The sequence below is a fragment of the Myotis yumanensis genome, unplaced genomic scaffold (assembly GCF_028538775.1).
Source record: "Myotis yumanensis isolate MYYU_CA2020_CCGP unplaced genomic scaffold, mMyoYum1.0.hap1 SCAF_1, whole genome shotgun sequence".
Classification (NCBI taxonomy): Eukaryota; Metazoa; Chordata; class Mammalia; order Chiroptera; family Vespertilionidae; genus Myotis; species Myotis yumanensis.
Window position 1 is genome coordinate 37,714,106 of NW_027223752.1, and position 12,774 is coordinate 37,726,879.

Here is a 12,774-nt window from a genome sequence, read left to right on the forward strand (position 1 = left end):
TTGTAGAATTCATGTTATGAACCTGGACCTTATATTTCCTATTAAAATCTAAGCTCACGGAGGACACCTGAGGGGATCAGTTTTCAAATTATTTGAGTCTAACTGCAAAAAATGCTCAACCATCACATCAACAGCACCTACAAATGTAATCTTAGAAGGAAAAGATCCAACAGCAACTATGATTAATGCCTGTTTATTGGGCAGACTGCTGTTTGCTAGACACTATGTAAAACATGCATTATCTTACTTATCCCTCAAACTTTGGACTTAAGTACTATTACAATGTCCATCTGAAGAGGAGGAAGCTTAGGTATGAAGTTCAGTAATTTATTCAAGGCCACTCATGGCTGGGAGGATTTCATTTTCATTGGATGACAACGTGACAGTGCAGCCAAATCGGTTATGCTAGAAAGCTGCGGTGAACTAACTGTGCCCACTTTGAAGGGCAGGATCGACCTATAACCAGCAAGTATATTTCCAAGCAAACATCAGCACAAGTGTGGGAAAGCTCCCCTGTGAAATTATTAATGAGGCAATTATATTTATACCAAGTTCTTCCCTATTTTAGAGAATTACTCGGTGAAAATGCAAAGATGAGCTGAAGTACTTCAACATGCTCTTGGTAAAGTGGTATGTTTGCATCCTGTGGAAGCAAAGTGGTGCTAGAAGATTGCACTTACTGCAGAAGATCTAGGAGTTCTGTCATTAATAAAATAGAGCAATAAAACAAAATGTTGAAAGTTGTGAAACGTGTTAAGAATTTTGCACGTGATCAACTGACAACAGGATTTGCTTAGACACACACTGACAGGTACTCTGTATTTTATCTAAATCCATCTTTCCCTGCCCTCGCCGGTTTGGCTCAGTGGATAGAGCATTGGCCTACAGACTGAAGGGTCCTGGTTCGATTCCCGTCAAGGACATATACTCGGTTGCAGGCTTGATCTGTGTGTGTGGGAGGCAACCAATCACTCTCACTTCAATGTTTCTTTCTCTCTGTTTCTTCCCCGCCCTTCTACTCGCTCTAAAACATTTAATGGAAAAATATCCTCGGGTGAGGATTAACAAAAATAAATAAATCCATCTTTCTCTGCCCCCTGCCCCAGGGTGAGGGGCACAAGTTACCTCATATGCCTTCTGCTGCTCCAGGAGAGCTGGAAGGCTGTCAGCAATGCTCATCTTGAGCGTCTCTTCTATCTTCTCCAAAAGGCGGACCCACTTTTCACAGCAGTAAAGAAACTGTTCATGTAATCTGATTCCCTGAAGCTCACTAAAGAGGTTTAAAAACAAATAAAACAGAGCCATATATCGTTGACATTGCTGAACTCAAGCTGCTCATTTCAGTTCATTCAGAACTGAAAGGGAGCAGGGGCGATGGGCTGTTCTGACCTGCAGCGCTCCAGCGCCGTGGCCGTGGCGCGAATCCACTGCCGGTTCATGTCTTTCAGTGTCTTTACAGCCACGTCGCTGAGTGGGAGCCCGAGGCTCACTTCATTCAGCTGCTCCGCCTCCGGCGAGTGGGCTGCCAGTGCTAGCACATGATTCTATTAAAAAAAGAAACCAATTCCAGATGTGAGGGTAACGAGATTTCCACCTGATGGAAAGGTCGCAGAGATGCTGTGGACCATCCTCATCTGAAAGAGGAGGGGACCCTGGGGCCTCCGTGTGTAAATGACTTGCCCACCATCAAATCGCTAGTTGGTGTTAGAACCCAGGTCTCTCAATCCTGCGGCTTTTCTAGAACAACAAGCTGCACATAGGGCCAGAACCTAGACGGCCCAGGAAATAGACAGTGGTCTCAGATTTTGTTTTTGAGGAAGGTGAAAATAAGCTTTTTCATTTTTTTATTTTTAAAAGGACCCATTTTGGACCTTCAACTCCCATTTGGTCTGCCAACAATTTGACCTTCAAGAGATCATGCAGTTTACCCACAAGTCGAATGAAAACGTAATCCTTAAAATACTAGTAAAGCATGGTACCTAAACATCTGCATTTTGGTAGAATGTGAAATGATAGAAGACTTCGAACTCATCAAAATTTTATTTTTAAAATGATATCCCAGGGACAGCCTCTAGGTCGAAATATGTAAAACAAACATCCTTTACAATACCCACACTGTCACTACAGAACTCTGCTCTGATAGTCCAGGTCAGCCAACTTCTTCTGTGAACAGCTAGATCATAAACATTTTAGTCTTTTATGGGTCACAGTCACCTCTGCCCCGTAGCATGAAAACTCCAATGAACAACTCGTAAATGGAAGGGAATGAGCGTGTACCCTGGGTTCCTGACTCCTGATCCAGGTTATGTGGATTGGTACTTAGGAGTATGCAGGAGCCAGTATTCTTTAAATCTCCCATTCATTTATGTTAACTAAGCTAATAAATGAAAAAAAAAATACAATTAATTTAATAGGGTATTTTACTTTCGATCTTCAACTAACCAGAAAAATTTAATCACCATAGCGAATTCCTAGATTATTCTAGTTAACTAAAGCTAATTAGTAAAGACATCAAAAGTTAAAAATCTACTAAAATTACTGTGGCATATTACTAAAATAGATCCCTATGTTGTCATACTTTCCTAGAAGTTACGGAAAATAGGACAAGAATGAATGACATGTAGATTGCCGTGCGTAAGAGTTATGATAGAAACAGATTGTATAGTGTGACCGTAATTAGCTTATGTTTTATCCTATGCTGACTCTAAGCACTTAGAAATGATAAATATTGGCAATACCAGGAATGAGTCGGGATTTCCTTCTTTTTCCTGTTGGTAGAGTTTATCCAAATTCTCTTCTTCATGTGTAATACGACCTTTCAAAGATTCCAACCGGTCCCCAAAATCCTTAAACTGTGATAGAACAAACTAGGACAAGAGAAGTTTTCATTAGAGACAATTACATATCGAACAGAATTAAGCACAGCGTTGGGAGCTGATGGAAGTCCAAACTGTTTTCACCGCCCCCCCCGCCCCCACCTGCACCCGCAGCGCATTACTGTCTTGAATATTCAGAGGACTCCTGATTTCCCCTCTGTGCCTTTGGCAAAGCACTGAGCCTCCAGGGATGGATGGCTCACCTGCTTGAGGGACTATGCAGAGGAAGGTCAGTATGTACTCTGCTCCCTCAGTCCTGCTAGTTAAATATTTTTCCCTGCTGCTATTGAGATGTGACACTGGAGTTCCATGGCCTTCTGTGCAGCTTTTTGACAGTGCATGCACAAAAAATTCTTCAAAAAATGAATGCCGCCCTAGCCAGTTTGGCTCAGTGGATAGAGCATTGGCCTGCAGACCGTAGGGTCCTGGGTTTGATTCTGGTCAAGGGCACATACCTTGGTTGCAGGCTCCTCCCCGGCCCAGGCCCAGGTGCAGGAGGCAACCAATTGATGTGTTTCTCTCACATGGATATTTCTCTCTGTCTTTCCCTCTCTCTTCTACTCTCTCTAAAAAATCAATGGGAAAATATTCCTGGGTGAGGATTAAAAAAAAAAAAAGTGAATGCAGAATCCAAAAAATGGCCTATGGCTCAATGACCCCACTTGGAGATCCAAATAACTGTTGAGATCTGAACAGTGTATGAAATACATGACTTCTTAAACTAGCACATTCAACAAAGACGAAATGGGTGCTTAAGACCTGCCCATTGCCCATGCAATGGAAAAATCACCTACTTCAAGAATCATGTCAAATGGCAGACACTTTCAGGGGCAGCTTTACTCTGTAGTTGCCCTAACGAGCCCACAAAACACGAATTGCCCTACCGAGCACGGATTACTATCACTTCATAGGACACAAGGAATTAAGGGCGATGGGCAAATGTCCACGACTACAACTTGAATGAAAAAAAGAAGATGAACCTCAAATTCATTTGCTTTCACAAGCAGCATCTTTTCCAAGTAGGAAGCCCTCTGGAGGGAGTGCCGTTGACCAGAGAGGAGCACGTGGGTGTCAGGCTCCGCAGGTTGTGGGAGGCGATCCAGGCAAGTGGAGTTTTGGACAAAGGCTTCTTTTGTCTTCTGCACATCACACTGCAGTTCCTAGAGAAGGAAAGGTGATCCCCAAACATCTCCTCCTCCTTTCTCCGCAGGAATCCCCCACTCCCTCTGCCTCCACATCTGGGAGACTTTCTGCCCTGAAATTGTCAGCATGGCTTTTTATTGTTTATCTTAAAGAGCTGAAAAAGCGAGGCTTTGTTTACCTGATGCACATCACTGGTGCTGCTCTGAAATCTGCCGGTTCGGGGAGAATAGGGTAGGGGCTTCTAGTGTTTAGAAACTGGAGACCACCTGGGTGAGTCCTGTGTGTTATGTCTTTAATTGTTGAACATTTTAGGAATCTGCTTTAATGGCATTTTAAGGATCAATGCAATCCTGTCCTTTGAGACTTTGTGACATAAGTGGATTTATTTGCAGAGACTGTAGAATCTCACTAACCACGCTGATTTTAAGGCTCCTCTGGAAATACTGTGTGTGTAGGTGTGTTTTTTGGTTTTCTTTCTTAAAGAACAGGTCAGGTAGAAGCTGATCAGAAATACAGATCACATCTGTTGGATTCCTGTCATTCATTAAATTGGTTAATACTTTTTGATTTGTCCTATAGTATCAGAAGATACAGAAGGCAGCTGGTCACCCAGTTTAAAACTTGAAAGTAGTCACTTTCTGGGCCTTCATCAACATAACAGGATAAAACCACAGAGGAAATTATATAGCTCTTAAACGTAGTCTACCTATCACTATAACTACAGAAAAGCCGTATCAACATGGAGGCGAGTCCATAATTATCTTTTTTTCCATGATTATTTCTAAAGCAAGAGATTCAACATCTATTATTCTTAGATAACCATATTCAGTTGAGATACTTTTGCTTTGAGACTTTGCATGAGGCGTTGGCTTTAGAGATTTACCTGCTGGAGTGACAGGGGAGACTTGGAATGAGGTGGTGACAGGTGCCCCCAACCCAGCTCCCTGCTGCCTGCTGTCCAGACCTGGCCTCTGAGCCTCCACCTGGCCCCCCGAACTCCCAACATCCCAGTCTCATCCGTGTCCAACACAGCCTGCGCGTGCACTCCTCTGTCCTCGTGCTCGGTCCAGTCCCTGGGTCTTACCCCTTGGCTTTCCCAATGGGCTTTGCACCCACCTTTATGTCCCGCAGGGCCGGGGTCAGGATCTCTGCCAGGTTGTTTCCAGACATGTTGATGTTTACAAGCTGGTGGTACTTAGCTTCCTGCTGGTCCAGCCTCGTTACAGCCTCAGTGTGAGCACTGGCATAGGCCTCCCAGAGATGCAGCAGACCCTGGGCCGTCTGCAACTGCTCTGCAATGTCGTGGTTTACCTGGGTCCACCTGTCAGGGCAACATGAACAGGTTCCCCGATCCCATCCTTTCCCTTGCAGCAAAAGCTCAATGCACACTCTCCCGGATCGCTAAGACAACACTGTTAAATGCCTTTTTTATTAATTGCACCATCACTATCTAAACCAGTGGTTCTCAACCTTCTGGCCCTTTAAATACAGTTCCTCATGTTGTAACCCAACCATAAAATTATTTTCGTTGCTACTTCTTAACTGTAATGTTGCTACTGTTATGAATCGTAATGTAAATATCTGATATGCAGGATGGTCTTAGGCGACCCCTGTGAAAGGGTCATTCGACCGCCAAAGGGGTCGAGACCCACAGGTTGAGAACCGCTGAAAACAGAAGTCCGAACTTGAATATTTACCTGTCTTTATAATTCTTAACAAAAATGACAAAATTTGTGATTGGCAAGGACTATCTATTGTAGTTTGGGTGTCCCTTAGGCAGACGTGGAGAAAGCACTGACTGTGCGCCTGATGAAACAGCTCCCCATGGGAGGGGCTCCTATTTAAAGAGTTGGGTCTTTAAGGAAGCCTGTTGAAACTGTGTTTATGACAAATTTATTCTCCAATTACAAAAGCCACACACATTCCTAACATAACAGTGGGAGTACAGGGAACTGCTCTCACTCTATATGCAGACTGTTGTAGCTTACCTCTCTCTCCCATCACTAAAGCAGCTTGAGGCCAGCTTCCATATCGCATTCAATAAAATAAAAGACTTGCAATTAACTAGGGCCACACCTCTTAAGGAGCTTCCTACCACACAGGCTTCATCAAGAATCAGTTCCCTGAAGGTATTCTAACTGTAGAGGGCCGCCTGGGAGGCACCTAGGCATTTTCTTATTATTGTCAGCTGAACTCAGAGTATAGGCAGCCACACCCTGGGAACATGCTTCCCCAATAAGGCTGGACATGTTAATCAGGCAGGGGCGGAACTAGATATGTAAATCTAGGCCTTTAAAATAAACCTGCTGTGTGGCTCAGCTGCTTTTGCCGCCTCTCCATCAGAGAGGATGGCGCCCACTTGGCCCCAGCTTAAAATCTATTTCTGCATCTTGGTCTTTCTTTAATTTCTTAATCCCCAGCTCCTCCGCTCAAGAACCTGTCGTTTTCCCGTGCGGGTCGCGGGAAACAGAAACGGCCCACCACACTAACATCCCCTTTCTTCCATGTCCAATGTTCCTTGTGGCAAAGACCTCCCATCTGGCCCGTTTCTTAGTCTGTTTCTGCCTGGGGCATTGGTGTCCCTGAGGATTACACTGGGCATGTATTCTGACAAATAGTAGCCTTCTACTCTGGGGCTGTAATCATGGTATTTCCAAATTGATTACACCAGACGCTTGAACAGGGCGGGTAAGAGCCTTAACGACATGAAATCGTACATGACTTAGATCCTTCAAACCAGTAGAGGCCAGAAGAGTATGAAACCAGTCATCTCAGATGATTAAGATTAGACTGTCCAACGCCCATGACACTTCATTCAATGCAGGTCATTAAGATAACTGATCTGTTATTCAACTTGTATCTTAACACAATAAGTACCTGGTGTGAGTATGATGGCGTTTCTCTTCGATGATCTCAGCCACTGAGGGGCAGGAACCTTTGAGTTTTCCAATAACCTCCTGGAGCTTCTGCCAACGCCCTTCACTGCTCTCAGCTTCGTCCTGAAGAGACTAAGAGATCAGAGCAGGAGTGTTAGTTTCCGAATGGCCTGGCCAATTCCAAAGAAGGCAGCAGCTTTTCAACACCTTCTCTGTGTCACAGTAATAAGAACACAAACTTTGATAAGATTGGGACAAATTATTAAAACTGTGAGTAAGAAAACAACTGGGAAAGTATTATTTTATTCGAGACAAAAACTCTTAAAGTGTACTTAAAAAAGAAACCCACCCAAACCCAAAACCTTTTCGTTGCAAAATATTATGAACATTAAAAATGAAGAAAAATTCAATGTGAACTTTGACAAAGTTTCACTCCTTTGGCTCACGTGATTCATTCTGGAATTTCAGGTTATACCTCTGATGCTGGTGTTTAAAATACTATTTTGTGCTTCTCTGTTGAGAGCCCAAATACAATTGTGTCCGTGATTGCGCTTGCTTCCACTGGAGATCACCTGCCAATAAAGTGCCGTGCCAGGACCTGGTTAGTTTACCTGAAGGTTCTGCACCTGGCACTTCAGGGCCTCCAATGACAGAACCACAGGCTTGCTGTGCTCCATGCAGTACCCGAATCGAACAGTCATCATGTTCACGTCATCAGAGAGTTTATTGTAGATCTTCCACTCCTGTAGGAGGGGCTGCATGGAGGTCTTGAGCTCATTGACCTATATGAAAAGGGGAAGCATATTTAGCAACTCATTGGGAAGAGGCTCTATCATCATTTTTTTTTTTCTTCCTAAGGACTCTATCCATCACTTAGGCATTTCAATCTGAAAGTATTGGAGGAGCTTCGGTGACTAACTGAAGGTGGGAAGGGTAGACCAATGAACAAAAACTATCAGAGATGGCTACGTTTTACGGTAGAACAGGCAAATGGAAAAGAGCCCTGAGACCAGAAGGATCAGCATGGAGAGCGTTCAGCTGAGGGAGGGGCAGCCCCGGGACAGAACACTGGGGGAGGAATCAGAATCTGTGAGTGTATCGGCTTCCACATAAAAAGTTGGCGTAATTCCTAGTGCTCTTACGGGTAACCCCTTAGAATTATAATGAAAGCTTCACAGAGAAGAAATGCCACATGTGGTCTGAGGGAGAGGAGAAGAAAACCACTGAGCAAAATTCATTACACTAAAGCACGAAGCGGAATGGCCAGCAGAACAGCATTCACTGAGTGCTGCATAGGTGTCACTACGAAGGTAGAAAAGGGAGAGTAGGTATCATCGTCCCCGTTTTATAGACTAGAAAACTGAGGCTTAGAGAGATTAAGTGCCTGCCCTAGGTCACTAGGAAAGATAATGGTGCGGCCAAGATCTTTATTCAGACAGAGAATGCAAAGCTCTTGCTCTTAAACACTAGGCTATATTGACTCTGGAGAGCTTCTAGATGGACAATTTAGGTCTTTGTCCTTTGTATTATTTAAAAACAATAGCTTTAGCTCTAGCTGGTTTGGCTCAGTGAATAAAAGAGCATCGGCCTGGGGAGTGAAGGGTCCTGGGTTCGATTTTGGTCAAGGGCACATGCCTGGGTTGTGGGCTCAATCCCCAGTAGGGGATGTGCAGGAGGCAGCCAATCAATGATTCTCTCTCATCATTGATGCTTCTATCTCTCTCTCTTCATCTCTAAAATCAATATATTAAAAAACAAAAATGATAAGCTTTACTCTGTAATTATTTAGAATATTTTCATCATTCCCCCAAAGAAACCCCATATCCATTAGCAGTCACTCCTCATTCTTCCCCCCAAACTTCCTCCAGATACTAATCTACTTTCCATCTCTATAGGTTTGCCTATTCTGGATATTTCACATAATGGAATCACATAACAAGGCCATCACTGTTGTAGCATGTACCAGGACTTTGTTCCTTTTTATGGTTGAATAATATTCCATTGTAGGAACATACCACATCCATTTATCAGTTGATGGACATTTTGGCTATTATGAATCACGCTTCTACGAACATTTGTGTACACATTTCTGATGTGGACATATGTTTTAATTTCTCTTGGGTTAGGTACTCAGAAGTGGAAATGCTGAGTCATATGTTAACTCAATGCTTAACCATTTGAGGAATTGCCAGACTTTTCCGAAGTTGCTGCACAATTTTACATTCGCCTTCAGTGTACTTGCTACCTTCTTGCTTTTTGTTAAAGCTATCCTAATAGGTATGAAGTGATATTTCATTACGGTTTTGATTTGAATTTTCTTGATGGTCAGTCATATGGAGCATCTTTTCATGTGCTTATTGGCCATTTGTATATCTTCTTTAGAGAAATTTCTACTTAGACTATTTGCTCATTTTTTTTTTCATTTGGATATTTGTCCTTTCATTATTGAGTTATAATAATTCATTATGTATTCTAGACATGTCTTTTGTTAGACATAATTTGCAAATATTTTCTCTCATTCTGTGGTTTGTCCTTTTACATTTTTGGTGGTGTCCTTTGAAACATAAGTGTTTAATTTTTAAGAAGTCCAACTTATGTTTTTTTTGGGGGGGGGGGGGGGGGGGGGCGGCGTTGCCTGGGCTTTTGATGTCCTATCTAGGAAACCACTACCTAATCCAAAGTCATGAAGATTCACAGCTATGTCTTCTCTTAAGTTTATAGTTTATCTCTTAGATTTATATTTTTGATCCATTTTGAGTTAATTTTTGTATGTGTTGTGAATGAAGGGATGTAACTTCATTCTCTTGTATGTAGCTATCCAGTTGTCTTAGTACAATTTTTTAAAAAATATATTTTATTGATTTTTTACAGAGAAGAAGGAAGAGGGACAGAGAGTTAGAAACATCGATGAGAGAGATCGATCAGCTGCCTCCTGCACGCCCCCCACTGGGGATGTGCCCACAACCAAGGTACATGCCCTTGACCGGAACCGAACCTGGGACCCTTGAGTCCGCAGGCCGACGCTCTATCCACTGAGCCAAACCGGTTCGGCAAATTTTTTGAAAACACTATATTTTCCCACTAAAATTGTCTTGCATCCTTGTCAAAAATCAATTAACCATAAACTCGAGGGTCTATTACTGGACTCTGAATTCTATTCCATTTATCTATATGTCTATCCTTATGCTAGTACTATTTGCAGGCTTTTTACATGCATTATCTAATATTTTTCTCTCTATATTTTTATTATATTGTAATTTATTGTATTATAATTATCTGCTCAAGTGTTTCCTCGAGTAGCCTGTGAACTCTTTAAGAGTAGAACCCATCTATTTTCTTGTTTATCTCTGTATCCTCGGCAGTGAGGCTAGTGCCTCACAAAAGACATGTTTAACAAATGCCTCGCACACAAAATATGTGCAGCTCAACCCCTATTTTCCTGCTTGGGTTCCGGGGGAGGAATGAAGCTGAGGGTCACCTATGGATTTCATTCACACAGGTTATCCCCAACTCCCTCTTGGGACAAGTGGTTAAATGCAGACTTTAGTAAATGATAAATAATCCACTTGGACTATCTGGGAACTATGGACACACCTATAACTGGTTAGTATTCACACTTTCCTCCCTCCATTTGTGGGGGGACGTCAAGGTGGCAAGTCTAGAGGTGCCTGTCCTTTCTCTTTCGGTGCTCTCCTCCGGGAAGGGGTAGATGCAGACTCGGACATGCCTTTTGTAAAATGACTGGATGTCCTCACTCTTCCTCTCTTCTCTCTCCTCCCCACATGGCCTGTTTCTCCCCACCTGTGGAGTTCTCCCTGTGCTGACCATGCTTCTAGCTTAAGAGAGAATGTTCCAGACAGGCCCGGTCTCTCCAAGGCACCTGCCTGGCTGTGCGGGATCTGAGCTGCTGCTTCACAGCTGTTCCTGTTGTCTGGCCAGGACACATTGCCAGATGCTCTGCTTGGTTTGGGGGATGAAGACATTTTTGTCTGTGAGTACATGAGACAAAACAAAGATAACCAAGTAGGCTTCTAGATTGCCCATGATGTTGGAATTGGTGGTTTTGCCTCTAATTATCCAGCGCAAAAAAAAAGGGGGGGGGGGGGGAGGAAAGGACTTGAAATGCTTATTTTACTTCAGTAATTTTCTCAGCAAGTTTTCAGCTTTTCGTCTGGAGCAAGTCTCCATGATTAAACAAGAACAACAACAACAAAAAAGATAAAAGACGAATATGTGAAGAGAAATAGCGCCCTTCCAATGAATTCTAGTACCTGGCTGATAACACTGCTCCTCTTTTGAAATAACCCGTCGATTCTGGATGCTGTGTCTTCTAACAGTGGCACTGTCCCACTCTCCGAAGTCAGGCAGCTTTGTCTCAGCTCATCCAGTGCTTTGGATTTCAATGCAAGTTGATTTTCTATATCCTGGAGGGCAAAAGAAAACCGTTTTCATATGTACAATATCGCAAAACAATAAGGCGGAAGAGACAGGAGTTTGTTTTCTCAAGTAAAAATGACCTGAGAGTATATAATTAATTAACACTACACCAAAGACATTCATCATAACACTCCAGTTTTTATAATGAATAATTACAATATAAATTGATACGATTACAGTATGAACTTTTACAATAATTTTCTAGATTTGAGAAGAGTCCAGGCAACAAGTCTTTATCATCACCGTACATGACAAAGAGGCCAGCAGCCTGGCACCCACCCATGTCCACCTGTACTGGCTGTTGGACCAGGCATTTAAGTCATCAAACTCCCAGGTCGGCACTTTCCCATCTGGAAAACAGTGATGATACCCCATGTTGTACAGAGCTTGGAACTCAAGAGAAGCCGGGTGGCCTCTGGGGGTGGGGTAGCACTGAGCTGTGGACTGTAGGCTCCCAGTCAGGAGGTATGTGGGATCTGAGGTGGCTGCCAAAATTCTGAAGTGGAAGTGGCTGGTTAGAAAACAGGGTTTGAAAGCTCTTATAGTGAGTGCTGTCGCTGCTCACACAGCATGGCCCGCATTGTTCTGTAACCTTCTAAGCAGAGCTGCGGCCAGGCGAGCAGGGCTTCGGTTCTGGGCAGCAGGGGCAGGCGTGGGCAGCCACAGGGACAGCTGAGTGTCTTCCAGGAGTGGCACAGCTGGGCAGTGCGTATGGAGGATTAATCTACATCTGGGCGAGGGCACCTCAAAGATTAAGTGACCTGGTCAATGGCAACTACACAAACAAGGGCACGACCTCATCCCAAGTGGGATTTGGACAGCGGTTCCAAGGGACAAGCAGTCCTTTTAGAACACGTTACACAGCAGGTAAAAGAGAGTCCTTTCCTCTGAAGAAAGAATAAAATACTCAAAATCGGTGAAACTTCAGGGTAATTTTGTGAATATTTGATGCATTTTTTAAAAGATATAACAATTGGAAAACACCACATTCAAAATTCCCTTTGAACATTTTTTCCTTAGGAGTAATAATAGTCAAACCTCTTAAGAATAACAATAACTGCGCATTGTTATCAACCAAAGTACTTGCATGAATATATATGCATAACCCATGGATACAGATAATAGTGTGGTGAAGGCCTGGGGAGGGGGTGGGGGCGGGCTAGATGGGGTCATTGGGAGGAAAAAAGGGGACATATGTAATACTTTCAACAATAAAGATTAAAAAATATAAGCACCCCCCCCCCCCCAAGAATAACAATAACTATGCAAATATTTGGTTCGGTTTACCATTAAAAAAAGCACCACCGCACTTGCTGGTTTGGCTCAGTGGACAGAGTGTCAGCCTGCAAACTGAAGGGTGCCGGGTTTGATTTTGTCAAGGGCACATACCTCAGTTGCAGGCTCAATCTCTGGCCCATCCGGGTCAAGGTGCATATGGGAGG

At 43.3% G+C, this 12,774-nt stretch overlaps 1 protein-coding gene across 3 annotated transcripts in view; it reads right to left on the bottom strand.

Annotated features, from left to right (window-relative positions):
• The window catches only part of SYNE2 (spectrin repeat containing nuclear envelope protein 2), a 304,773-nt gene that overhangs the window by 56,679 nt on the left and 235,320 nt on the right, over nt 1–12,774 (bottom strand). For all 3 annotated transcript variants that reach the window (XM_070418606.1, XM_070418595.1, XM_070418615.1), the window contains 8 exons: nt 11,167–11,319; nt 7,507–7,677; nt 6,897–7,027; nt 5,136–5,340; nt 3,857–4,036; nt 2,739–2,867; nt 1,390–1,544; nt 1,126–1,270 (listed from right to left, as the gene is read on the bottom strand). In XM_070418606.1, the coding sequence (XP_070274707.1) occupies nt 1,126–1,270; nt 1,390–1,544; nt 2,739–2,867; nt 3,857–4,036; nt 5,136–5,340; nt 6,897–7,027; nt 7,507–7,677; nt 11,167–11,319 (1,269 nt within the window). The remainder of the gene's footprint in view (nt 1–1,125; nt 1,271–1,389; nt 1,545–2,738; nt 2,868–3,856; nt 4,037–5,135; nt 5,341–6,896; nt 7,028–7,506; nt 7,678–11,166; nt 11,320–12,774) is intronic.